We start from the raw sequence: 26,758 nt of genomic DNA on the forward strand, positions 1-26,758 counted from the left end.
CTGTAAATCTCGTGGCATCCAATGACGACAATAAATATATAAATTTATTTTAGTTTTATACTATTATGTAAGTGCAAGCTCTAGTGAGCTCGCATAACTGTTTGACAGTCCTGGCTGCTCCACTGTGCTGACAAACATGATGAGAGATAGAGAGTAACAGCCAGGCCAAATCAGTCCTGGCTGCTCTGCCAAGTTGTCAACATGATGAGAGAGATGAGACAGTCACAGCCTGGCCGAATCAGTCCCGGCTGCTCCACCGTGTTTGCAATATGATATGAGAGATGAGACGGTCACCGTCAGGTCGAATCAGCCCTTGCTGCACCACCGTGTTGACAGCATGGTGAGAGATATGAGACGGTCACAGCCAGGCCACATCAGTCTTCGCCACACTGCCAAGTTGTCAACATGGTGAGAGAGATGAGACAGTCACAGCCAGGCCAAATCAGTCTTGACTGCTCTGCCAAGTTGTCAATATGGTGAGAGAGATGACGCAGTCACAGCCACAACGAATCAGTCCTGGCTGCTCCATTGTGTTGACAACATGGTGAGAGAGATGAGACGGTCACAGCCAGGCCAAATCAGTCTTTGCTGCTCCACCGTGTTGGCAACATGATGAGAGAGATGAGACGGTCACAGCCAGGCCAAATCAGTCTTTGCTGCTCCACCGTGTTGGCAATATGATGAGAGAGATGAGACGGTCACAGCCAGGCCTAATCAGTCCTGGCTGCTCCACCGTCTTTGCAACATGATATGAGAGATGAGACGGTCACAGCAAGGCCAAATCAGTCCTTGCTACTCCAACGTGTTGACAGCATGGTGAGAGTCTAATGAGAGATGAGACGGTCGCAGCCAGGTCGAATCAGTCCCGGCCCCTCCACCGTGTTTGCAGCATGGTGAGAGAGATGAGACAGTCACAGCCAAGCCGAATCAGTCCTAGGTGCTCCACCGTGTTTGCAACATGGTGAGAGAGATGAGACAGTCACAGCCAGGCCGAATCATTCCTGGCTGCTCCACCGTGTGGACAAGGTCAGACAGATGAGACGGTCACAGCCAGGCCAAGTCAGTCTTTGCTGCTCTGCCAAGTTGACAACATGGTGAGAGAGATGAGACATGTTGGCAATACGGTGGAGCAGCAAGGGCTGATTAGGCCTGGCCGTGTCTGTCTCATCTCTCTCACCATGTTGGCAACACGGTGGAGCATCCAGGACTGATTTGGCCTGGCTGTGATCGTTTCATCTCTCTCATTATGTTGTCCACGCGGTGGAGCAGCCAAGAATGATTCGGCCTGGCTGTGACTGTCTCATCTCTCTCACCATGTTGGCAACGCGGTGGAGCAGCCAAGACTGATTCGGCCTGGCTGTGACTGTCTCATCTCACTTGTTGTCAACACGGTGGAGCAGCCAAGACTGATTCGGCATGGCTGTGATTGTCTCATCTCTCTCACCATGTTGGCAACACGGTGGAGCAGCCAGAACTGATTCGGCCTGGTTGTGACTGTCACATCTCTCTCACCATGTGGTCAACACGGTGGAGCAGCCAGGACTGATTTGGCCTGGCTGTGACTGTCTCATCTCTCTCACCATGTTGGCAACACTGTGGAGCAGCCAGGTCTGATTCGGCCTGGCTGTGACTGTCTCATCTCTCTCATCATGTTGGCAACGCGGTGGAGCAGCCAGGACTGATTCGGCCTGGCTGTGACTGTCTCATCTCTCTCATCATGTTGTCGACACGGTGGAGCAGCCAGGACTGATTTGGCCTGGCTGTGACTGTCTCATCTCTCTCAGCATAGTGTCAACACGGTTGAGCAACCAGGACTGATTCGGCCTGGCTGTGACCGTCTCATCCCTCTCACCATGTTTGCAACATGGTGTAGCAGCAAGGGCTGTTTAAATTCATATCGAGTCATTAAGGTACATGTCTTGTATGTCTCCCTGTAGAGACCATGTCACAACCAGTCTGATGGCAGTAGCTGTCGCAATGTCCATGGCCTGAATACTGGTAGCCTACGGATTCATACAGTGGCCCAGTGTTGTATATCTGTTTGGATGGCAGTGTTCTCAAGAAATGCATTTTACAAAGTAACAGCCAGTTCGAATAGGCTGGTTACTCTAAGCTTAATTAAAAAGTGATCTGGGCCTGGTGCCTTGGTCTGACCTATATACATCTCACTGTGCTCTAGATGACATGCACACCAGGGCCCACTGCCTTGGACTGAGCTAGATCTTGGATTCACCGTAGTAAAATCTGGCCCAGATGACTGTCGTTAAATAGACAAGGCTGTGAATGTCCGTCCTCCAGAAAAGTTTAGACCAAGTCAATCATCAATCACTACTATAATGGACGTAGAGCTGAAATAGTTTGTCACACATCTCCTCCGTCAGTTCAGATCGGATGACCTCGAAACTTTTCCTGCAAGTCGTGGTTGATATTGAGATGGTCCTCGCCGGGTTAAATGGGTAAACTTTGCAGCGATCTCGGAGAAATAGCATTTTTTGTTCTTTCTATATATGGACATACTCATTAACACAAGGGGCCATTTCAGCAGGTCTGATTTGCATATGGGGGCCATCTATTAAATCAAAAGTGTGGAATTATACAAAAATAAGCCGGGAAAGTATTGGGGCCATTATTATGTTTAAAGCATTCATCCATCTCCGCAATTTACCCCCTTTATTTTGGTTGTACTCTTTCACCTTACGTTGTTAATCGCTCTTCAGTTTTCGAAGTACCGTGTGACAAACAAGGCTGGATTCATTGTCACCTTTTAGTATGACCAAATGGTTGTTTAAAATTGGTCTTTAACATGGCAACTCGTGGTAGCCAAGCTCTGAACAACCAGGTCTCCTGATCCAGGTCCAGGTCTCAAATGAAAACGTGAAAACTGTTGGCACATTATGAAGCATTTATTAGATTAAATGGATTTTATGTCCTGCATTCAACACACTCACACAGCTGTTACATAATATTTACATGTGGTTCAGAATCAAGCATGAAATCAGAGTAAAGGTCACCAAATTGTGATTGATACGTTTCCAAGGGTAGAAACCTCCATTGAACCAAAAAATTGCAGATTAGATATGATGAAAGGACTTACAACAATTACATGGGGATATATAATATCGAGTCCATAACTTCCAAAATCAGGAACAGGGGAACTTCCAAAATCAGGATTCATTTACTATCGAATATCATAGTCGCTGAATTTTCAAACTTTATTTTGTGATTAGAAAGAGTTACAGATTAAACAAATAATATTCACTCGAATAACATTGAAATGTTACATAATTCTAAAGTAGTTAATTAGGATGAATTATCATTATACGTTTTATATTGTTACATGTACCTCCGCTACTACATGAATACTTGATTATTATTGACTAACCATGAATATGGTGATTATCCTCGATGTTGGCCAGCCACCAAACATCAAATACAACATTATAGCGTGATTGATATTAAAGAAATATCTATCTACACATCGCACATATTGTCCCAGAAAAACGTACGAACATTTACCTTTACACCCCCAATTTCCTGAATGGACTGTTCTTGTACATAAACTGGAAGAGTGAAGGTTTGTTTCCCCCAAAAAAATCTTATTTTTTGCTTGCGGTTCAAACAACTAGCACAATAGCCAGGATGAATATCAAGGATATAAATATCAAAGCAGGGTTGGCGCGCCCGTTCGCATTTTCGCCAATTGCGAATGCTGCACGAGTGGCGAATGTAAAACAATGTCTGGCTAAATATTTTGCGAATTCAAATTGAATTGCCTTGATCTGAGGAGAGAGTAATAGAGTTGTGAAAATTGGTCAAGGTCTATCAAAAAGATCCACTTCCATACCAAATGCATCAAGGAACGATCGTTAGTCAGTCAAACTTGATCATATTTGCGGGCGGCCGCGCTATCACACGCGGTTGCTATCGTCTGAATTGTAGTTCTACCCGTTGCCGCTAGTGATTTTAGAAGCGCTGCTGGTCGCCTTACGCATACATTATCGACTGGTTTCCCGCTCGCTTCGTTGCCATGGAGGTTCCGGTCACGGGTTCCTCGAATCGTTCGTTGATTTGCTAGTCTCAGTACTGGCGGGCTGCCATTCTCGCACATGTTACTGTGGGCTGGGTCGGCCCCAAGATGGACAAACGATCGGCAATGTTTTGAGCTGACTCAATATGGCTAAAAGTGACAGCCACTTGGCTAAAAAGTGGCTGGGAGGAAAAAATTCGCAGAGCCAACCCTGCAAAGGATACCATTCAAGCTTACATGTATGGGCCGGGGAAGGTATGCTGAAATTTCACAAGAAAATTTCAGTCAAAACAAAATCGGGGCTACCTTTTTCATACACGTCACATCCAGAACATCCAGAAAATAAATAATATTCACGATTAGACATTACATGGAGACAAGGAACTACTCCACAAATATCGAATGCACTGACCCCTGGATATATCACAGATTTATTTACAACCCTAGCACTCCTATTTACCCTACATGTATGCCCTCAAGAAGACACTTTTCAAACTGACCCGATTTTCATGCTTACACCTTTTATCTTCTACGGAGCAGTCCATTTTGGGGGATTCATGAAGGAAGGTTCCCCTTTGAAGATCACAGAGAGACATCGAACTGCAGTATGATGTTACCATTATGATATACTGATTCTGAAGAAGCCAACCTGCAAATTCCCCCTGCTCCTCCAGGGGACTCCATGAAATTTACAGCACCACCAGTTCAAATTCACAGACTGAAAACCACCCCTGCTACACAACACATTAGTATGTATCAAAAACATATTACTTCAACTTTGATGTAGTAAGTTTTTAGTTGTATCAACATACAAGGTACATGTAGCCACATGAAAATATGCACTAGACAACATTATACATATTTTACTGAATGAATACAACATGATGATTCAGTAAGAATAAATGACAGATAGAATTAACTGTCAAAAAAGTTGTGTTTTCAGTCTGTTACATTAACGGTTGGAGTCATTCTCTGGCTCCAAACTTACAGTTACGTGTCAGGGTATATCGTAATGAGTGATAATGAACCTGGACAATCAGACACACAACAGTATTGAGAAAAAATTTACAAAGTTTAAACTGGCCGGATAATAAAACAAATTCTAATCTAAAAACGTTGGATATAGAAATGATTAATCTAGTTACGAATGAAATGAACACAACACCAAGAAACTGATTATATGCAATGAACTACTTTTCTAAATCCAATTTTGAGATCATAAATCAAACCTGCAAGTGAATTTGAAAAAAAAAATGTCTTCTATAAACACCCCAGAAAAAGATGCAAAACTTTGGAAAAAAAACTTTTCCAGGGACACATATGGCTTTATACCAATATGTGGATATATACGAAAAGAAAAGCGACTTGTCTACATTGTATATCAAAGACTTGAAGAAAAAAATTCAAAAATTACACATACACATTGCTTCAAGACAAGTCTGACAAGTATATCAATGATACATGTATTTTATCTTTATATGTACATTCCAAATAATAGGTTACTTTCTCGAGAGCCATGCATGTTATAGTTTGAATGACTTGCCTGACGCCATTCGTATCTTAGTGAACAAGATGATATAAGGTTTGAATAAAACTACATCTGTGCTTTGAAATACAATATCATAGCGACAAAGTCTTTGCAATTAATCCCTCCTACTTTACATGTATGTAGGTCACAAGTATGCAAACTTACGTAGTAAAAGTTCTCTGAATTTAAGTACCAGCAACGTGCTCACAAAATACATACTTTTAATAGCTTTATACACACTGTGACGAAACCCTCACTTCAGTTATCCGCCAAAAATCACCCCGCTTCACAACTTGCCAATCCACTGTAGAAACACCCATTTGCCAATCCACTGTAAAAACACTCGCTGCTTGATCACTTCTCACCACCAAACTTTTGAAAACCACACCGCATTATGTACAATTTACATACAACACTCACTGACAAGATGTGCAGAAATATTCCATAGCGTAAGATTTGTACAAAAGAACCACTAATTATATTATAATCACACATGAATTTCAAGAACTTTTTTGTAATGAACAAGATTCAATATACCTTTTTTACCTGACAATTGACCTTTCTTATCTTTTCACAACTACAAAAATCTTTAAACTTTTTGAGCAAGTTGCTTTTTGGACAATTTTTTTGAACACTCACTTTGATATTCTCCCAAAATGATGTTTCCTCTTCAATTTTCAAAATGTGCTCAACACTTTGCCCCCCAAAAGTATTATTTTGCCTATGCTAACAGCGCTAGCCATTTCCCACACACCCTAATCCTAACCACATTAGTTTAACTGTCTATAACATTGGCCTTTTTGAGGGTAAATTACAATCAGAGGAATAATTTGAGATAACTGGGCAATAAACACACAATTTCCACGAAAAGACGTGCTAAAACTCGGGTAATTAGTACACCTGAACAGTTTGTGATGATACCGGTTAATTCCGGATATCTAATGCCTGTGGACATGCCAGTCATTCTCCCCCTGTTGTAACAACTCGGAAACCACCTTCTCGAGATTTCCATTGTGTTTCTCGAGCAACTGCCGATTTACATCTCGGTTAGCGAAGCCCATTTCGACGAGTTGGTCCAGGGGCGAGCTTTCCTTTGGTACTGGCTCGCTCTGCGGAGGAGTCCATGCGCTCTGGGGGGCAGTCCATGTGCTCTGCAGGGGTGTCCAGTCATTTTTTGGAGGATTCCATTCACTCTTTTGGGGTGTCCAATTGTCCTGTGGTGGTTTCCAATCAGATTTTGGTGGAACAAACTGAAAGACAGATGATCAGATGGTGTAACAAAGGAATTGGATTCATGATATTGAGTAAAACCGATCACCCAAATTGTAAATATACTCAACATGAAGTACTTGCACAGTCGCATAAAAAGGACAAGGGTATAAGAGTTACGCCTTTTACAAAACAATGATAAGAGCATCCTACCTTGTTATTTGCTTGAAGAGTCTGGAACACATCTTTTGCTGTATGATAAGCCTGAGTCGCTGCTACACTTGCCATCCCGATAGCTGTATGCATGAAGCCTGCTCCAGCATGGTTACGCCTGAAACGATAACAGATATCTAAGAATCAAAATCCATCAACTATGATAATCATCTTCTTTTGATAATTTGTCATGCCTGTTAGCGTTTGTCGCATGAATTACGGGTTTGCGCCAAATTTTGGTTATTGGCCTATGCGACTGCCAAAGGTCACATGAAACTGTTAGATTAGGCTTGACAGACTCCACTCAACTCACCCCTGGTCATCTCCTGATGTATCCGGACCCTCAGCACCCTCTTCACTTCTCTCCTGAGGTTCTTGATTCACCACAGGCACCTGTCCTTCAGCAACGTCAGACTCCTTAGCGACCATCTCGCCCGTCTCGTCATTCTCAACCCTTTCCGTTTTGACGTCATGTTCCGGGACGACCAGTTCGGGCCCAGCAGCTTCGTACAACTCATCATCAGACAAGTCAATCTGTGCTACCGCATCCACGATTGAACCTGTCTCACCATTTAACTCAATCCTTTTGACGCCCTCGGTGATGGTGCCAGTTTCGCCGTCTGCAACCTCATCATCTTCAGAAGCATCGCTGAATGATTGCTCCTCATTCTCTATCTTGACCTCTGGTTGGAGAGCAACAGCTGGGGTGAGTGGCTTCATAGGGATGGTGTTTGACGTCGTCAACATGTCATCCACAGACCTCTCAGAAGAACAATCTGAAACTAATCAAGGAAATTTCGCCTAAGAATCATTCTTCACTGAAGTTAGTTTTTGAGCTTATCAAATTTTTAAGTTGAAATCTAACTTTCAAAGTCAAATTTTTGATGATGATGATAGAACAAATTTGTGCTCACAACTCAGCACCTCTAAGACCCTGGATCCTTATCATTAATCTGGGTCACTACCAACCTGTATTGCTGGCTGATCCATACGTGGCCCCTGGGCTTATTACAGAGCGCGTCAATGGGATAGACGTGTTGAAACATTCGGGTAGCGGTACGATGAAAAAATCATTCTCAGTAGCATCTGATTCGTCAGAGCAGGAACTGATCGATTCGATGTCAATCTCGCACTCTGGAAATAAAATGGAAATGAAGTTTATAAGTATTGTGTATTTTAGCTTCCTCTTCTTCTTCTTCACATCAAATGCTCTGGTGAGAGCTGGTTGTGTGAGCAATGAGTGCCAAAAGTTAAAAGCCTAGTGACACCGTTGTCGAGTGAGGGATGGATCAATGACAAGCCTACTCCTATTTCACACAAGAGTCTTGGTTGTGCACTGACATAATGAGATCAGCATCTGCATATCAATGAGGGGTCTATTAGTTGGTTGCACGTCTTATCAAAACAAAATTGCATTCAAAGTCAAATTCCTTGCCCAAAGTCACAAACAGAGTCACTTTCAGGTGGTGATACTGCAAGCCACAATGATTGGTTTATGAGTCTCGACAACTTGACCAGAAGACCTCCAGTTTTTTTACTTTCAAAATAGCACAAGACTGCAAGATAACAAAGGTTCAATAATTGACCTACCTCCCAGGCCTGGTTTCAATCCAAGTGCAGCCATTCTCTCCTGGACGAGAGCCGACATCAAATCTAGGTCATTCTCCCCAGCAGGAGACTCGGGAACCAACTCCAGGCTACTGGAGTTCGAAAGGCGACAAGCGGCTGCCAGGTCTAACTCTGGTATTGGAGATTTGGGAGGGCTCATATCTGAAGATTAGGAAGTAGATCATTAGTAAGTATAGAACGAGAAGACGGCATAAGTGCAATCTTTGGATCTGATTTAAAACTTACCCAATGGAGTATTATTCGGAGTAGCCGTCTGTGAAGCATGAGGTATCTTCTGTCCCTGCCCCTCACTGATCTCCAACATCTCAAAGGAGAGCAGCTCCTTACACGGAGACAGGACTTGCCTGTCTGTATTACAGACGGTCGTCTCACCACTTTCCACATTCCTCTCAATTTGATCTGCAGCCGCCGCTTCCGGTTGCTGTTCCTGAAAGTTGGAGACGAATAATGAAATGAAGTGCAGCTTGTCTTACGCATAGCTGATAATCATGGAGGCTCGATATACCCCATGTTGCTTTGTCTAATGGCCTGTGTCTTCAATGGAGAGGCTGGGCTTTCTCTCTTCTCAGAAAAGTTAAAGTCTGATTCTCATATAATGCTTTTCCATCGGCAAGTCCTTGTGAGAGCATACCAGAAACTCTTCACTTGAAATACTTCGGTGCTGCCAGAAAATGCCTGGCAAAACTCTGGTAAAACAAAATCGAGCTGAATTCAATCAAACCGGTCTACATTGGTACAACTACGTCTGCTACAGACTCAAAACACACCGACAAGAGACCATTTTAACTCACCTCTGTCTCGTCATTCTGACCATCTGTCCTTACATCAGAATGATGCGTGTCCAGCCCCTTCCTGGCCTCCCCACTCTCCTTCTCTGTCTCCACCATCTCTGCCATCATGTCCGGGTGTTTACTAGTCAAATGGAGCCGGAAGAGATTGGTCGACACCAGGCTTGTCGGACAGAATGGGCACTGAACAGCAGCAGGAGCTTCAGCTTGTTCCTGAAGTTGGATGGGAGAAAAAGTTCAATGAAATCCAAGTTACTGGTGTTACTGTATTAAGCTCTATGTAGTAAATAACATTGGAACGAAGATGGCAATGGTTGGGCCATGTGCTCCGAATGCCTGCAAACGCATTGCCAAGGAGAGCACTCACATGGACTCCACAGGGGAGACGGTATAGAGGCAGACCAAGAGAGACCTGGCGGCGTTCCATGGCAAAGGAACTTCAAGAGAAGGGCCTAATGTGGGAGGCAGCCAGAGAGCGAGCAGCCAACAGACTTGAGTGGAGGACCCTGGGGAACGCCCCATGTGCCACCTAGGGCATGAAGGGTCCTAAGTAAGTAAGTAAGTAAGTGAATAACATTATTCTAATCAGAAGCTTCAGAGTCAGATGGTAGATCGGGACGAAATTGTTTAATGATTGATATTCAAATTTTAGGACGTTCCACGTTTTAACTTCAACTTGACTGATGAAGGCAACAGAGCTATCCCAGCCAAGACGTTCGTTACATCACAAATAACGTTACATTGCTTTCAATTTTTGATTGATACTCACTGAAGCTGGCTGTATTCTGACACAAGCCTCAGAAGGCTGGTCATATATCTCCGACAGAACAGGATCCCCCATTAGTTCTCCGTGCTGCCTCAGCAAGTGTGAGACGAGAGGTTGGCTGTGCTTGTAGGCGACGGTGCCAGGGCAGAATGGACACTGCCAACTTTCAGAGCCATCATCTGGAAGAAGACACCCAATACTGTATAAACACATTCAAATTTTGAAAAAAGGTTTGAAGGACGTGACTTTCAGGGTCTATCTACAGGGACCACGTCCCATTTTGGATTCAATTGGGCCAGCTACTCTCATCCGGTATTTTCACCTGGTGATTCAGGTCATCCAGAGTCAGGTTTTTGTCATTGAACTGTATTTTTATCACTCACCTTCGGTGCATTTAACCTCTCTTCTACGAATGCCAGGTTCGGCCTCCGACGCCTGAAACAAGACATGATTTTCTGATGAAGACGGCACAGAATTGCATTATTACTGAGTAGAGCAAAAGCTTTGCTACGTTGAGCTGCACAGCACCTGGTCAAAATGCTAAACACACTCGTTGAAAAAAACAGATGATCAAACAACTGTACCTAAATTTTGAGCCAAGTCACTGACCAGGGCAATATTCAAGTTTCACCTCAGCTGATCAAGCAATAAGCTGCACTTGAAAAACTTACCGCCGATGCATTTGTGACGATTTCACAAAGTTCCGAAACTGTCTGGGAAACAGGCTCCAAAACACTTCTCTGCTGGACAACAATGCTACACCAGACACGATGACCAAAGGAATAGCCCCTCTGTAGTCTCCAGTGGTTCTGGTACACACCAGGCTCCTCAGGGGCAACAAGTTCAACTAACAGGGTTCCCTCTTCTTGGGGCTGGAGATGGGGTACCGCATTTCGGGCGGCTGTTGGAGGTAGGTTCCCCCACAGGAAACACAACTGAAAGGCAAAGTGTAAACAGTCAAGGTTCGCAACATCATGAGTTTTGTTACCAAATACTGACAGATAAACTTGTGTTGTGTTGTAAAGTTGAGCAAGTCATTTAACTTTGATGCCAAATCCTTTGAAGGAGACGTAAAACGAAGAATCGTTCTCAACAGTGCTGATGCCAGGGCAAGCCAAAGATCAAAGCCTTAGTCAAACTGTCAATACCTTCGTGTCTCGATCCCATGCTGAATTGCCGGTATTCTTCATCAGCCATTTCTTGGTGAACTTGGTGCCTGGGGGCATCTGGGTGGCATCCGCGATTGTCTCATCTCGAATAAAGCGGGCATCGAGGCGACTGCAACGATACAAAGTGACATTGTACAGGAACGTGGGAACTTGTACTTGTAAACAAACTTTTCAAAATCAAGCCATCAATTGAGGGAACATCTCAAGAATGCTTGATGCCATGCGAGATGAAATAATTTCATCTGTCTCCAACACGTCTAAATGATGAAAAAGACTCATGTCCAGCATCACCATTTCATTTGGATAATGCAAGACCTAATGACAAAATTTGGAACGGGAATTGACTAACACCCTCCGATGGAAAAATGTCATCCCTCCAAGGGTCGAGCAATTTTGAGACGATCCCTTACTCCTTCAATCTGTACTTTGGTAGGTCCAGCCTCTCCTTCTTGTGAGGAACATCTCGCTGATGTTCGTGGCGACGTTTCAACTTTTCTTCTTTCTTCTTCAACTTCTCCTCTTGTTTCTCCTCACGGCGTCGGCAGCGTTCAGCGAGCCTGGCATCGCGCTCCTGCATCCTGTAAATGACAAGGATGCAACATTATTGGTACAGAGTGAAAGGGATGTTGCAGAAAACATAATTCCTGGTTCGTCGCCTCTCCTACATCAAGACTTCAGCAGGACCAATTTGCAGTTCAGCTCCCCAGGCCCACTGTGAATCTTACAACCCGAATCACATGACCTGAACCTAACCACACTGGACCACCAACCATACAATGTACAATGTCAATTATCACAAAAAAGCTCTTTCTCGACACTAACCTCTCTAATTTCTTCGCCTCCTTCATTTTATCCTCATCGTCTGCCTCCTCTGGGCTATAGAGTGATTTCCTCAGCAGGGGCTGCATCTGGCCCTTCTTGCGCCCAGCTGTGACTGCGGGGCGCTTGATCTTGATAAACACGTGAGTTGGATCGTGGATCCCGTCGATAGACTCGCATTGCTCACAGAGATCATAATCATCACAGTTCCTGGAAGCAGATTCTAGAATGGAACATTACAATTTCCACGACAAGGCCTGGCAAAATGCAACTTGATATTATGCTGGATATAAATACAGTACATACCAAAATCAGTAGAATTTTAAAGCAAACGCGTAGGAGCAAGAATATTCACAGTGACTTACCCGCACTTGTACCTGTTGCCCACAATGGTCTGATCACAACAGTCGCAGATGATGCCAGTGTGGCAGTAGATAGCTGCAAGAGGGAAAAATACAGGAGTTCTGTTAGGCAAACTGTAGTTAAAAGCTGTTGGATATCTTTCAAAGAAGTCATTTAAACCTCTCTTTTGAACCCCAAAGTTAAGGATGTCAAAATTGGCAAAACCATTATCACACTGTTACTGGTGATTCCAGTAGAACTCCACCGATGTGATCTAAATAATCATCATCAACTTCGTGGAAACAAGACAATAAGTGTAACTGCTCTTCATTAAATGAATGTTTTATATCAAAAAGTACATGTAGCATGGGTCATGAACTTGAAACAATCTGATGGAGAAAAAAATGGTTTCACCCTACAGTCATTTAGTGCCATAAAACACCAAATATTTGGGAATACTTTATCTTCACAGAATAACTTAGAATAACCAAACATTTTCACATCATGTCAAAGTTTAGCCTTGCATTCATAATGAACTTCAAACCTACCTTGACCTTGTCCATCAGCACCTGGTCCTGGATCCGGTAAAACAGCTGGTGCCGGGCGACCTGATGTGCCCTGTACCGAGTGAATCACTGCGCCATCCAGGCCACCTAGGATCTGTCTAACTGTCCTACGAGCAACCCTATCAGCAATTTCACCTGAAACGTCTTTTTTGAACTGAAACAGAAAATCGTATTATTTAATTTCAATTTTGAACAGTTAATCTAGTCTTTGGCTAGAGTGCACAAACGAGATTCTGTTGCCCTTACAAGGGTCTTTTTCAAGATCTCCAAATCACTAATGCAAGTATCAATTCGTGTCTTGTACCCCCCCCTCCTCAAGGGTATGACACCTTATCACCCTATAACGACATCTTAAGGCTCAAGCATCACCCTTTTTTCACCAATGCTACTTTTTCATTCGTCAAGACATCACCATCAACAATATATCAGTTATCACCGTCATATAAAGTAACCGAACTAATTTTACTGGGTAAGGCTGTATGTTCGACAAGACATCGACACATTAGCATCCTTATTCTTTCCAGCTTCGCCAAATTTTCACTAAAGGACAAATAAATACTACCCAAGCATCGGCAAAGATTAGTGGTGATAGCTTAACTACCCTTGGGGAGGGGGGGGGGGGGTACAAGAAACGAATTGATACTTGCATAAGCAGGCCAAACCTTTTTAAGCTTACCTTGTCCATATATTGCTGGAACCACATGGGTGGAGGTGGGGCTAGGATATCAGACATGTCAGACACTGGAGACTGCTCTCCGGATTCCGAATCATACTGCGACGAGGGTAGGTGGCGCTGCATCCGGTTGCCACAGGTTCGGACAATCTTTCCTCTCATACAGCCAACATCTCGTGCCAGCCTGGAATAGTAACCCTTGACCCTGTGTCGCTTAGCAAGGCTGGCCTCTGTAGGGGAAGAGGGGGAACTGCCAGAGTCATCCGTGTGCATTGTTTCGCCAGTTTCCTCTGTCTCGTTTTGCGCAGCCGTAAAGCTGAAGAAATTTAGTATTAGAATTCATAATCAAAGTTTGGCAGAGGCGTACCAACCAACAAAGCAATAACAAATGGATTATGCAATTTGAAATTCAATCATTTACAATTGGTGAACTAATTCAAGCACATCATTATTATTAGCAGAGATGTAGGGCGTTCTGTAGTGAGAAGATAAAGTGTGTTACACCAACATTAATAGTTCACGAAATTGTCAAAGAAATCATATAAATCTAGCATCAATCCAATAGAATTTCCCCAAAAGACATGAAAGAGAAAGTCAACAATTACTTTATGAGTAGTGGTCAAGGCCTTGAGTAGTAGTAGCACCGTACACCCCTTTACATGTACAATGCATTTCATGAGCCCAATATTTTCATGACTTTCACAAGAGGGGGCACAATTGCAATCTTGAGCGAATTGAAAATTAACCTTAATGGTTTTATCATTGAAAAATTGCAAACACGTAAGTCTGCAAAAAATAAAGGGGTTAAATATGAACAAAACCATGTTCTCACTTTATTGCGAGAGCAATATCTTTCATCTCCCCTTTCTGAGCTTCTCCTCCAGCAGTTGCATCCATCATTGCAGCTTCAGCAACAACTTCTGCATTCAGTTTCTGTCCATCTATCTGCTCATTTTCAGTAGGCTGGGGGTAGCTCTCAGTCACACGAACACGGAGCGTATTTCCAGTCTTTTTGCCAAATTTCATGGCCTCTTCAAGTTCTTCTTGACTTCCGATCATAACGGCATCATTTTCTTCATCAAAGTATTGAATTATCACTTCCTCACACTGGAACGCTAGCTTCAGCTTGAAAATCAAGATCAAGAAAGATAGGAGTAGAATAGAGTTAAATACCCGAAGGTGCTGGTTCCCAGGAAATCTTCAAGACTCACTCATTTCGATGGCAATTTCGATCCCGAGTGTGGGCCTATCAACAAACCCTACCATACCAACAACCAATGCTTCATCTCCATCTTGGGCAGTAGCCCATGACAATTTGGAGCCTAAGTGGGCCAAGGGGATCGGGAGGATCCAGAAAATTGTGTCCGGCCGTCAATGTAATGTCATTGTCACCACTTTGCTCCCTAATACCACACTTAAGAAGTTGGACCAGATATGACGACAGTACGTTTAGACGATGGGAGACAGTACGTTTAGACGATGGGAGACGGATTGTTTAAACCGTACTGTCGCCACTTCCTGGTCAACTTCTCAAGTGTCGTACAGGGGCATTTTTATTGGACTTGAGACAACACGACAGACAATGAGAGACCAATCGTCACTGTGTCACTTATCATTGCAATGGTCAGAGGAAGCCGTTGGCGACAAGCGCCATGCAACAAACCAGTCGCAAACCGAAGTCTGAGTGGTTGCACAACACATATATTCTTGTGACGTTAAGTCTCCCTCCGTCCCGACTGATCTGGTGCCAGAATGAGGTCTATCATGTCTATTCTTTGATGTTGTCAGTAGAGTAATGTCATGTTCGATGATGTCTATCAAAAAGTGTCATGTATGTCTGACGTTGTCAGTTACAGCAGTAATGACATATTTGTTGGTTAACAAAATGAGGAGCCAAAGCAAAATGAACGTTTGTTTTATGAAAGTTGAAATTTTTTTAATCAGGCCAAGTAAATAGACCTGCCTCTCTAGGCTACACTAAACACTGTATTTGTTAAATGACATCAATTTTCAACACATGAAAACCACAAGCATTTATCAAAGCTACACTAAAGAATAGTTGACTGCTGCGAAGGAGAAAATACGAAAGTTATGAGAAATTTCACTCACCAGAAGTCTAAAATCTGGCCAAGTGACGTCACTTGGAATACAGAGAACACTAGTGGTGGATCCTGCTTCCCCTCTCCCCCAAAAATCTACATTTACGGCCACGTTTTCCCCCATTTCGGGCCTTCTTCTGCTTCTCTGGTATTTTTACTTCCAATCTACAGGTCTGCGGAGAAATCGGATGCCTGATTTTTCAATGACAAGGCGTTTTGAACACGTAGAATATTCGCTGTATGACAATGTATGAGAAATTTTGCAATGTTTTGCTTTTCAGCCAAATAACTCTCATTGACACGTCTAAAACCGCAAAATATAGTGCAAAACTTGTATCTCCATACGTTATCAATGCACAGTTCATTCATCGTTTCTGAAAATAAATAATCAAAACAATCTGAAAATTTCGTAGGAAATGTAATTTTTTTCAATATTATGCACTGAAATATATTGTTGTTGTTTTATGCGCAATAATTTTGAAAATTAGTGCCTTGGATTCTAAAAATAGATTGTCAACCTCCTGACGTCATGAACAGGTGCCCTTTAATCATCAATGACAAAATACCACTTAAGAAGCATTTAGAACATGTTGAGTCTTTTTCGAAGTTGGTACACATCGATGACCATATTATCAATCACATAGAAATGTTTTTATGCTTTTTATTTACCAAAATGACGAAAATGCCCGTCTCAGACTCTTACCTGACACCCAGGTTCTAGCCACCTATCAAATGTACTCTTTAAATGTACAGGGGTGCAATCAAGGGACGAGAAGAATAGTTCAACATCTTATCAATAGGGGCGCCCAACACTATTTACGTTTTATTCTATTTTTAGAATTTGGAATTCCCCACTCCATGATTTCCTGGTTGTGATTAGATTAGCCCCCACGCGGCGCTGACGAAACGATTTTATTTTCGTTATCCTTCACCAGAATTTGTTAATGGCAGGATCTTCGGTAAGTTTTAGTGTTTTAACGAAGGGCTAAACTTTAGAATTACCGATCGGATGTTCCTCCGCACTATATAAGTTGTGAATCGGTTTAAAGGGTTGGGTTAGGGTTAGGCTACTTGTTCATTATTCGGTATTCATTCGCCCCTTAGACCTATACTTCCGATCGGGAATTCTAAAGTCGTTCCTATACGTTGTCTCTACTAATAAGCTGCCGCCAGGTGGCCAGTGTGTAACCACCATTGGCTAGTTACGGCCACTCTCTGGGAATGTAATGCAAACGAGTTGTTGAGACACTAGAGTCTCTCTAGAGGTTGTGTATACATGACGTATGTTAGTTAGTTTCATTCAATTGCTTCGGTCGGACGGGTTGAGCAGATCTTGGTGAGTCTATATAGGCCTACTATTGTCAGTTTTGTAAATTAAATCATTTTAATTTAACTTTCGTTTTAGAATTGTGAGCTATGATTCATCACCTGATCACTATACAGTAGAACCTCTCTATTAAGGAAACCCTCAAGACTGACAAATGCTATCCTTAAGAGGGGGACAATAGTGAAGAGGGAGGGGGCTTTTTCTTTTTTTTCAGGGAATTCCCTCTTGGCATCGACGATCGTCAGGCTTGGCCTCGCGATATCATTTACGCGGGAAGCCTTGGCGGGAATGGACGTGCGTGTGGCATTGCGCAGTGGAATATGAGGGGCGGGAGGGCTGTGTCTGCTACCGGGCTACGAAGTAGGCTCCTTATGTATCTAGAGTCTAAAACAATGGCAATCAGGTGATACCCTTCCTGACCATTGCGAAACGGCAAGAACAAAGTGTTTACTGTCATATTAGTTTCTCTTTCTGATTCTACAATAAATTGGGTCAAATCACTGTGTTTCTGAACTTTTAGTCTGACCTTTAATGTATGGTATTCCTATCTGTGGAAGTCGGGCATCCGTGATTAGTCGGACATGTCAATAATGGATTGCCCAGATTGCAACAGAACTCAAATATGATTGGGTCAGGACATAAACCTCGTGACAAGATAACTCCACTTAAATAAATAGTGTCATGCAATGAATAGTGTCCGGCTGAAGAAAAACACATATTTCGGCTGCGACGTGATGGTGTATTGCATGGTATGAAACCAACCTGAGGTCTGACGATGAAGACTCGATAAAGACCTCCGGCGTATTTCGTGTGATTCCCTTCCAAGACGTATCATGCTAGACGCAGCCATTAACAACCACTTATTTTAGGTTGCAGTGCCACAAAATCGGAGATTTAAAACAGCCTTTATTTCTAATCTCTATGATATCCAACCCTGGAGATAGTGTTACCGCTACCGTACAGACGATGTAAATATGCATTTTGCTCTTAAAGGAAACTGGTAAGTGAACAAGACACGGGTAACTATAAATCTTTTGCAGTTTTTTAAGAACAAATTGTTGCCCCTAAATTCATAACTACAGATATATTTTTTTACTCCAAGGCACATGTTATCCTAAAGTGGCAACCTTGCGGCCTTATACGGACATTAAATTTTAAAAAAAACTGTGCGATGTCATCAAAATAAACATGCTTGGTGCCATTAGGAAGTGCATTGCATCAATAATGCAATCAAATGGATATAAATGAACCATAATTCGTACACGAAAATTCCAGGGTTACTATAAAAAGAGCATATACTAAAATAGTTAACTACTCGCCGTCCTGCAGGTGGCCAATTGCTATCTTGCTCCTCTCACTACTACAAGTCGACCAAGCAATTTCAGACCCATGCGGTGCTGTAAAGACCGAGTTAACTGCCGCAACAAAAGCTAGAGACGAATGTTTAGCTAAGGTGCAGAAAACATCAGATGAATCATGCGAGGGCTCAAAAGTTGCGGTCAATCTACGAGAGTCTTTGAAGAAGAAGGATGAGAGCCTCAATCAGTACGTGAAGAAGAATTCAGCACTGAATACCGAGGTAAACCCTTGACTTCTGCTTGTGTAAGCACCACCTCGTTTGGGCACCAATTTGGGTCGTTGGAGTATTGACTATTAGAAACTCCCTCTATCTTTAAGTTGTGCAGTTCTTGTTCTACATGGTTCTTTTTGCACTTGTGTTGGCTATTATATTCTCAAAGTATTGCTTCTCAATGTTTGGATGAGCGTTTTTTGTATTATGGTTATAGGCAATTGTTGGGTTTGCTTCCTTGTGACTTCCATATTTGTGTCTATATAGCTTTTGGAATGTCAAGAAATCAACAACAATAATAAGGACGAATTGCAACAGCATGAAAAGAGGAAAGCGCTCCTGGATAAAAGGTTGATGGCTACTAAAGAAAAGTTGACAAAATGTGAAGACCAGGTACAGACAGACTTTTTACATTACATTACATTTTCGTATTGTAATACAAGACATTAAGAGTTGTTTAGGCTTTTCACCTAATCAGTTACATGTATTGACGACCTGACCCTGAAGACTAGTTTCAGATGACGACTGTCTCGGGTGTCTACCGCCCAGTCAGAAGTAAACTAGGTTTCTCCTCCTAGGCTTCAAAAGTACCGGTATATAAATGCAGTTTGGGTTAAACTTTTAGTATATGTTATCCTTCAATATTAGCTTTGAGTTCGTGGACATAAACGTTGTTTTGAAGAAGAAGCATGTGTGTTGAAATATGTTGTTTAATGTAATTATTAATCTTGAATGTTAAGGTTACTGAATTTGGCCCAGATGATGCCACCGCTGCTCAGCAAGAGATAGTTTTCCTCCATAAACAGGTGAAAACCCTCCAGGACACTAACGCAGTACAATACATGACGATTGGAGAAGTGCAGAAAAGTTTGAATGAGCTTCGTATCATTGATGCTGTCTGCCAGTCAAATTACACTAATCTCGAAAAGGATCATGCCAACTGTAACATGTCACAGGGTGCCATTGCTCAAGATTATGAGATATTGAGGACTCTTTTGGAATGTAGGTAGTCGCCTCTGCCTTAGCAGACACCTCTTTACTAAGGATTCCCTCTCTCTTATCAGGACACTGGATTTTGTTCCAAATTGGTCATTTTCATCGAGTTTGAACTCTTTAATCAAGTCACCTCTCTATGAAGGACAATAATTGTCTGTCCCAATGGTGTCTTTTAATAATAGAGAGGTTCTATTGTACAATATGATTCGTTTTCGAATTTTCTAACTGTCTCTTAGGCTAAAAGTCCATATCAGTATCCATCTCTCCCATCCATTCTAATCCTGGGCTGTTTATTGAGATCCCTCCACAAGCCGGGTGATGGTGGAGCTTGCAGCTGACAATACAACCTGAAATTCAGGTTTTTGATACTTCTACCTCTTATTGAAATATCGAGAGGTGGAGTCATTGAAAACCACAGGTGCCAGCATGCAGACAATAGTGATGCCATACATATATCATAATGGCCCATGCAACAATAGTCTTCATCTACATATCATGCATTAATTCATCTGTTTTCAGATAGGAATATAATCCTGAGTGTGGTCGGAACATTCCTAGTTGGCCTTCTGTTAGTCTATACGTGTATCTGTTATGGGCATGGACACCACCCTCCCCCACACATCCAACAAGACCAAGAGGAGTTCAAAAGACAATTCATCCGTGCCACCTTGCCTATTACAGGAGTACCACAGGCAATTGGCATGCATGGAGGTTAGTATAGTATATAGGAGGCTGTAAAACTCAGAAAACATCATGTCTGTGTCACTTTCACAGTTAGCTTTTCCTTATTTGAGAATTTCCCCTGGATAATTTAAGCTGAAGGGAACTGCGTGCTCCTGTACGTGATGGGAGCATGGCGAGAAAATGATGGGAGTGCTGTTGACCCGCATTAACATGATGATACTTGACCATATTTTCTGTTCCAGGTGCACCTCTTTTTGATGTAACTTTCGTTCGTCCGGAGACGGTAGACCACCAGATTTGGTTGAAGCAGATCGAGCAAAACCTCGCACCGCATGATGTGACCGTTAACCCACAGAAGTTAACTGAGTACGATGCACATTGTCCACCACCGAGCAAATCGGTGATCTTCATGTCAGTAAAGCCAGAGGGATCGAAATTCTTCTGCATCAACCAGGCCAAGAAGGAATATTTCCACATTGCCGACAACAAAGAGTTGATTGAATATGCAGAGAAGAAATATGAGAGGGGTGATTAAATATACAAGGACGCTCACAGATTAGGAACACTGGTCTTGTCGTTGCCAAAGTGACAAACTTCAGTTCGTCAGTCTACTGTCGCCAACTTGAGCTGTCTTAATTTACATTCATCATCATCATCATATCTATTTCTATGCTTATAAATTGTTTTCCTCCAGTCGATACTTTGTGTTTTCACCTGATAACCTTATATTAGCCAAGCCTATTCTTTTGTAACAATTTCAAGTATGTATGAGTAGCTTCGCAAATCTGAAATTGGTCAGGGTTGATTCAAATGGCGAATTTCACCTACCAATATTGAAATTAGACTTATACACGTACTGACGTGGTAGTATGCTAGCAGCTTGTTGCTGTATATATGTTATAAATAATGGAAATTTCGTTGTGTTTTGCCATTAATCAATAATCTGTCATCTTGACGTACAAGTGTTTGACACTGTTTTTACATGTCGGACATCACTCTTATAAACCAAAGGAAGTTGTACTGTGGGGGCTAAAGCCCCTCGAGAGGATTTTGGACCCAAAGGCCCCTTATAGGGTCAAGTCCCCCAACCATTCTGGGGGGGGGGGGCTTTAGCCCTCCACCGTACAACTTCATGTGCTTGCATGTATATGGGAGCTCATGATGTAACATTTTGTAACGCCACAGTGATAATGGCGACATTTCTAATAAAATGTAATTGGTCATAAATTATAAAGGTTTAAAAAAATATTGTGTCGTGATATCTCTACATGTAAATCCATACAACGCATAGATATCTGGCGGCTCAATTGGAGAGGATACTGCTGGAGGAGTTGAACAAAGTTTTCCTTGCAGAGCTCAGGTACACTCCGAACGCAGTGGAGACCCAATTTTAGGATGACGCAATGGACTGCCCAGTGAGTCTAAGCTCAGGAAATGCATCGACATTGCTCTGCTAGAGCATGGGCACTTCCAGGCACTGTATGGGGTATAGAGACGTGGTCAGTGAACGAAACGTTTCTTCGTCCACTTAAATCTACCCGATTAACAGTGCCTTGAAATGCCCATGGCTCCTTTTGACAACGCCTGTCGGAAGAAATCGAAGTATATTTGAAATGTAGGCCTACTACTCGTGTTTTAGTTGAAATGCTGAAGCCCGAATTGCATCGTCAAGACTGGACATGGCATGGCTCCTCGGGTGTCCTGCCCATGCACTGACACTACCAATTTACGTGCGAAGGTCAGACGCCGATGTGGAATCGGGAGTGATTGCCGACTGGCAAGGCGAGGACGTGACACTACACTTGTTATATCACAGGAAAGAAGAGTCATTTCACCAGCTTCTTCGTCATTAATCGATTATTTCATGAGTGTTATTGTGTGGGGCTAGAGATTTTATCTTCATGTACCTTTGTCATAATCCCTCGGACGACCAGAGTCACTTGAATTCATTTTGAATGGTTTATCACCAGTATGAATCCTTATCTCTCACATTTTCGTCAATAAGTAAACTCTACATAACAAATTCCAAGTGAGCCGGGCCCTTTGCCGAAGACAAGCGATGTGTTTTCTTAGCCCATCATAATTGGCCTCGATCAGCTACGCTTTAGGGTTAGGGCGGTCTACGTTTCTTCTGACCATTATTGATTACCCATCGGTTGATTTGTCTTTACTCATGATACCTTCGTTTCCCACACCAACTATATACTGCTGCCGAAGGTAATTTTGCAAACGAGCCGAAAAGCCGCGGAACGCGCTTTCTCTTCAACCTTGATGGCACCCTACCAGGGTTAGTCGTATGCCCCTCCCATCGCATACAGCGCGCAATACGCGTCCAGTGAAAGGCCCTATAAGTTTAAGATGGGTTGATGGTCGCGACCATCGAACCCGGCGGAATAATAGATCTACGACCCAAACAGATCGGCGCAGTGCGTCGGCCATGTTGATACCACCGCCGATAAATCGTTATGTCAAATATCAACGAATAGAAGCAATGAAAACCCGGCAATCATAAATCTAGAACCCCACGTGGTTTGTAGTTTTTATTGAAAACTGATGAGTATCATAGCATTGAACGTTACCAAGGTATCGACACGTCTTGGACGCTATGGCTGCATGTCATTCGCCACCGCTAATTAGGATACTGATATATTATGCACTTGCACGTTCAGAAATATCTATTCTGTGTAAAGGTTTTGTGAACGGTGGAAGGACCTTCCGAGGGATATGCGATAGGGAGTGTACTTTCGAAAAACGATCCGTTTTTTGTTGGGGTTTGGTCATGATTAGTCATTGACCTAACAGGATGTTTTCGCTGTGGATCTCATGAAATTTCAAAAAATGTTGCGTTCGATTGGTGTTTTGATCATTATGGCTTACTTCACGGTGCTTGGGCCGACGCTAGCGGACTGCGGGCAGCGCCCAACCGAGATAAAAATAGGTAAGCAAGCATTTATCATTTAAAGTGGGGCTATATTGGCCTAGGCATTACTCAGGTCAAATTAATGGTCTTCGAGTATACAGATACGTATTTTGTGTATATTTCGATCCTCTCCATTAATTCGACGGACAAATTGAAGCGATATTCCACCAACTAGTGACAATCAGCCAGTATTTAACGCCCCTTTGATAAACAAATAATATTTACCTAACACAAAAGTGATATGCAATCGTTCTCAGGGTGAACTTTACGTAACATCATTACATTACTAGTACACGATAATATGTTTGATTGGCAAGCTATTGGCGGTTATATCCCCGCGGTAATTGACAAAACCCCTGGTAATGTCTCTCATCACGCGGATAGTCTTCTTCCCAATTTATTGTGACCATTATCTCAGAAGTGGCTGGTATTATTACCCGATTGGTAATTAGTAATTAGTAATTTGTTATTTGTAATTTGTTCTCAACGACAAAGAGATTACATCTTCTTTTTGTTCCTACGACCATTATCATCACAGTATCATCACCATGCTGTATTCGACACCCCGCCCCCCGCAATTCATTTCAATTTATATCTTATTAGTGCCTATATGGGGCGGGTACAGATATAAATTGAAACAGAACAAGGGGAATAATCCGCCTTGTCCTCTGACGCAAAGTTACGTTACCGTCAAGTGTTTTGAACAACGGGCCAGGCCGTAGTGTGCGGTACCGACCCGCTGAAGTTTTTTTTAATGCAAATCAGCTTCTAGTCTAATGGATTTCCGGTTTTGTTGTAGGTTTAGTTCTAGATGACGCGTCAATGATGAACGCCACTGACCTGAGTGATGCATTGGCTCTCGTGAACGCCGACAACAGTACTCTAGATAACATTACCCTGACGGTGGACGTGGTCATTCTTCAATCCACCCTTTATACAGAGAGACTAAGTAAGTCCAGAGGGAATTGGCAAATAATATTGTTTGTTTTTTAGGGTTGCATATAGCTACGGTGGGTAAAACCCTGGTCTTCCAAGTTACGAATTCCGAGAGTCCCCAGATTGTCAGTTGAGCGTGAAGAAGAAGAAGAAGAAGAAGAAGAAGGAGAAGATAGAGGAAATAAAGTAACGGTCCACATCGTCATTTCAGTTTGTGACTTGATATCGCGAGGGCTGACCGCCGCAATCTCCGCCACACGCTGCAGAAACCTCCCCTCCGTTCGTTCCACCTTCAAGGCGTTCAACATCCCCTTGCTGAACATCGGCCCCGAGCCCTGCCCGTATTCAGACACCGACACCTATCTCAACGTAGCGAAGCATCTTGCCAGTGAAGCTCAGTTCGTTCGGGAACTCTTAAAGAGGGAAAGATGGGTCAAAGTGAGCCTGTTCTATGATGACACTTTTAGTGAGTACAAGTTTTGAATATAATTTCGAAGTGTATGTAGCTCATCAATTCTGCACAACGATGTCTCGCAAGATGCGAACAACTCGAGTATCTCTTTTGTGAAGACGGTTTTAGGGAACATTAAAAACGTTACGACGGTATCGGCTTCGTTTGGTCTCACCGTTTCTGTGCTTCCCCTCATCAATACCCAAATTCGTCAAAATTCTCTTTTCTCTAGGTGCTCGGCTCCTGAACGAAATCCAATGTCTTCTAAACGAGGAGCACATCTCAACCAGTGTCATCCACATAGAAGAGATCCGGGACTTAGAGGCCACGCTTCGTATGGTTTACCACACCCACTTCAAGGAGACATGGAAGTATATGATAGCAGCAAATACCACCAACACATTGATGATTTTAAAAAAGGTAAACATTACGAATACGGAACTTGCCAGCGAGGATTAGCACCATTCCGACTCCCACTCCGACTGAAACACCGAGAGCGAACAGCAGCAACCAATGGTCAACCGCGATTTAAATGATTTGATGGATGGTTTCCACTCCTGGAAAACCATCACACGTGGGAAAAAGAATCAGCGTCTTTAATCTATTTTATTTTATATCATGAATATTTGTAAGATATTTACTTTTTCTCCAGGCGGATGTAGTAGGGATGCGAGACAAGGACAAGGCGTGGTTCGTGGTGAATCCAAACATCAACGAAAGTGATATCGAGCCCCACCTTCTTATACTAGACAACATAGGCCTTGTCAAGGCAGTCGATTCTCACGAGTACATTATGTGTGAACCCCCGGAGGTAAGTGGCTTGTCTAAATGATAAACCTTCGATCGCATATTCGCCTTTTGCTGCTGATAGGGACGAAATATACTATAGGTCTAATATAGTATTTTATTTTTACAGGTAGCCTGGCATGTTTTGATCAGAAAAATGGCTGAAGCCTATCAAAGCCTTATTGATCTGAAAGGTTGGACGCACCAGCAAATCACCGCATGCCAAGGATCATGGGCTCTGGGAGACGAGTTAATGTCGATCATGAAGGTATGAAAGATGCGAGCAGAAATGCGCAAGTGCATCCAGTAGCTTAGTATATTTCGTTTTCCTGGTAAAGAAAAATGTTGTCCACAACCGGATTCGAACTCGCGACCTTTGGATCGAACATCGTATTCTGCCTTTTCTGACGAGCGCTCCACCAACTGCTCTAAAGTTTCTACTACGTCCGGATTTTAGCTTCCCTTGGCCAAACACTATTTCTCTCTCTTTTCAGGCAAACATTGGCCCCAGTGTGAACAGATGTGATAACCTCACCCAGTTCGAACTCAGGGCAAACATGTGGAGAGGGACGAGAATGGGGTTTGTCCGATCATCCATCTGGAACAAGAGGCAGGGTCTTGTTGCTGATGGTGACGTGTTCCCAAACGCCAGGATGGGATTTAACGGAAAAAAGTTCAAAGTCGGTATGCTGGCGGTAAGTAATATCGTTCGTCATAAAAAGGACCACGCCCAACATTCAAAGGGAGTAATGAGACCATGAGGTTCAGGATATCCGGGCAGCAAGAATAACATAAATTTAATATTTTCACCTGGTTCATCAAATTAGCTACATGTAACTTAGTCAGTTAGCACAAGCCAAGAGCAATCAGTGTTTTCTTTTTCGTTTCAGTACTCCTTTTTCCAGCGTAAGCATACATCCCCAAATGGAACTGCTCACTACACTGGCCTAACTTTGGACATATTCCGTATAATTGCGGAGTCATTGAATTTTACGTAAGTTTCCGCATAATTTCAGGCAATGGCAGTAGAGTACCTGCGGCGTTTCGGTCCCTCTGCTGGTCTGAAAGTCACTCAACAGCCGAAGAGGATATACCGTGCTGGTCAATTTAGTGAGACCAGTCATGCTGGTTGCTGCGAAAGTTGAAAAATCGACAGTGTGACGTAAAACAATCTTGGCGCGACATCTCTGGAGTATGAATTCGGCTCCAGACGGCTCAGATAATATTTTGCAGTATACATGGTATGACCAAAGTAGAATT

General features: G+C 42.8%; 3 protein-coding genes across 4 annotated transcripts; 2 read left to right on the forward strand and 1 right to left on the reverse strand.

Moving 5' to 3' along the window:
- Window positions 1-2,884: 2,884 nt before the first annotated feature.
- On the reverse strand, window positions 2,885-16,089 carry LOC135499640 (uncharacterized). Its single transcript, XM_064790520.1, has 18 exons — window positions 15,839-16,089; window positions 14,562-14,854; window positions 13,733-14,045; window positions 13,039-13,210; window positions 12,514-12,586; window positions 12,152-12,358; window positions 11,740-11,907; window positions 11,309-11,438; window positions 10,832-11,095; window positions 10,544-10,595; window positions 10,164-10,339; window positions 9,398-9,607; window positions 8,832-9,033; window positions 8,568-8,747; window positions 7,947-8,111; window positions 7,291-7,759; window positions 6,978-7,095; window positions 2,885-6,805 (listed from the first exon to the last, which is right to left on the reverse strand). Exons 1-18 carry the CDS (start codon window positions 15,950-15,952, stop codon window positions 6,494-6,496), a joined length of 3,618 nt encoding a protein of 1,205 aa, XP_064646590.1. The 5' UTR covers window positions 15,953-16,089; the 3' UTR covers window positions 2,885-6,493.
- A 578-nt stretch (window positions 16,090-16,667) lies between these two features.
- Window positions 16,668-21,645, forward strand: LOC135499669 (uncharacterized). Of its 2 annotated transcripts, none has more exons than XM_064790572.1 (7): window positions 16,668-16,787; window positions 18,025-18,155; window positions 18,485-18,734; window positions 18,993-19,118; window positions 19,466-19,727; window positions 20,241-20,432; window positions 20,648-21,645. In XM_064790572.1, exons 2-7 carry the CDS (start codon window positions 18,130-18,132, stop codon window positions 20,938-20,940), a joined length of 1,149 nt encoding a protein of 382 aa, XP_064646642.1. In that variant the 5' UTR covers window positions 16,668-16,787; window positions 18,025-18,129; the 3' UTR covers window positions 20,941-21,645. The 2 variants fall into 2 exon arrangements, with proteins under 2 accessions (XP_064646642.1, XP_064646641.1); XM_064790571.1 differs by lacking the exon at window positions 16,668-16,787 and adding an exon at window positions 16,840-17,164.
- Window positions 21,646-24,674: 3,029 nt separating this feature from the next.
- Window positions 24,675-26,643, forward strand: LOC135499441 (uncharacterized). The gene is made up of 6 exons (XM_064790186.1): window positions 24,675-24,727; window positions 24,945-25,132; window positions 25,365-25,523; window positions 25,629-25,766; window positions 25,993-26,193; window positions 26,515-26,643. The coding sequence occupies exons 2-6, from the start codon at window positions 25,049-25,051 to the stop codon at window positions 26,641-26,643; spliced, it is 711 nt and encodes a 236-aa protein (XP_064646256.1). The 5' UTR covers window positions 24,675-24,727; window positions 24,945-25,048.
- Window positions 26,644-26,758: the final 115 nt, after the last annotated feature.

Source organism: Lineus longissimus, chromosome 15 (genome assembly GCF_910592395.1).
Source record: "Lineus longissimus chromosome 15, tnLinLong1.2, whole genome shotgun sequence".
Classification (NCBI taxonomy): domain Eukaryota; kingdom Metazoa; phylum Nemertea; class Pilidiophora; order Heteronemertea; family Lineidae; genus Lineus; species Lineus longissimus.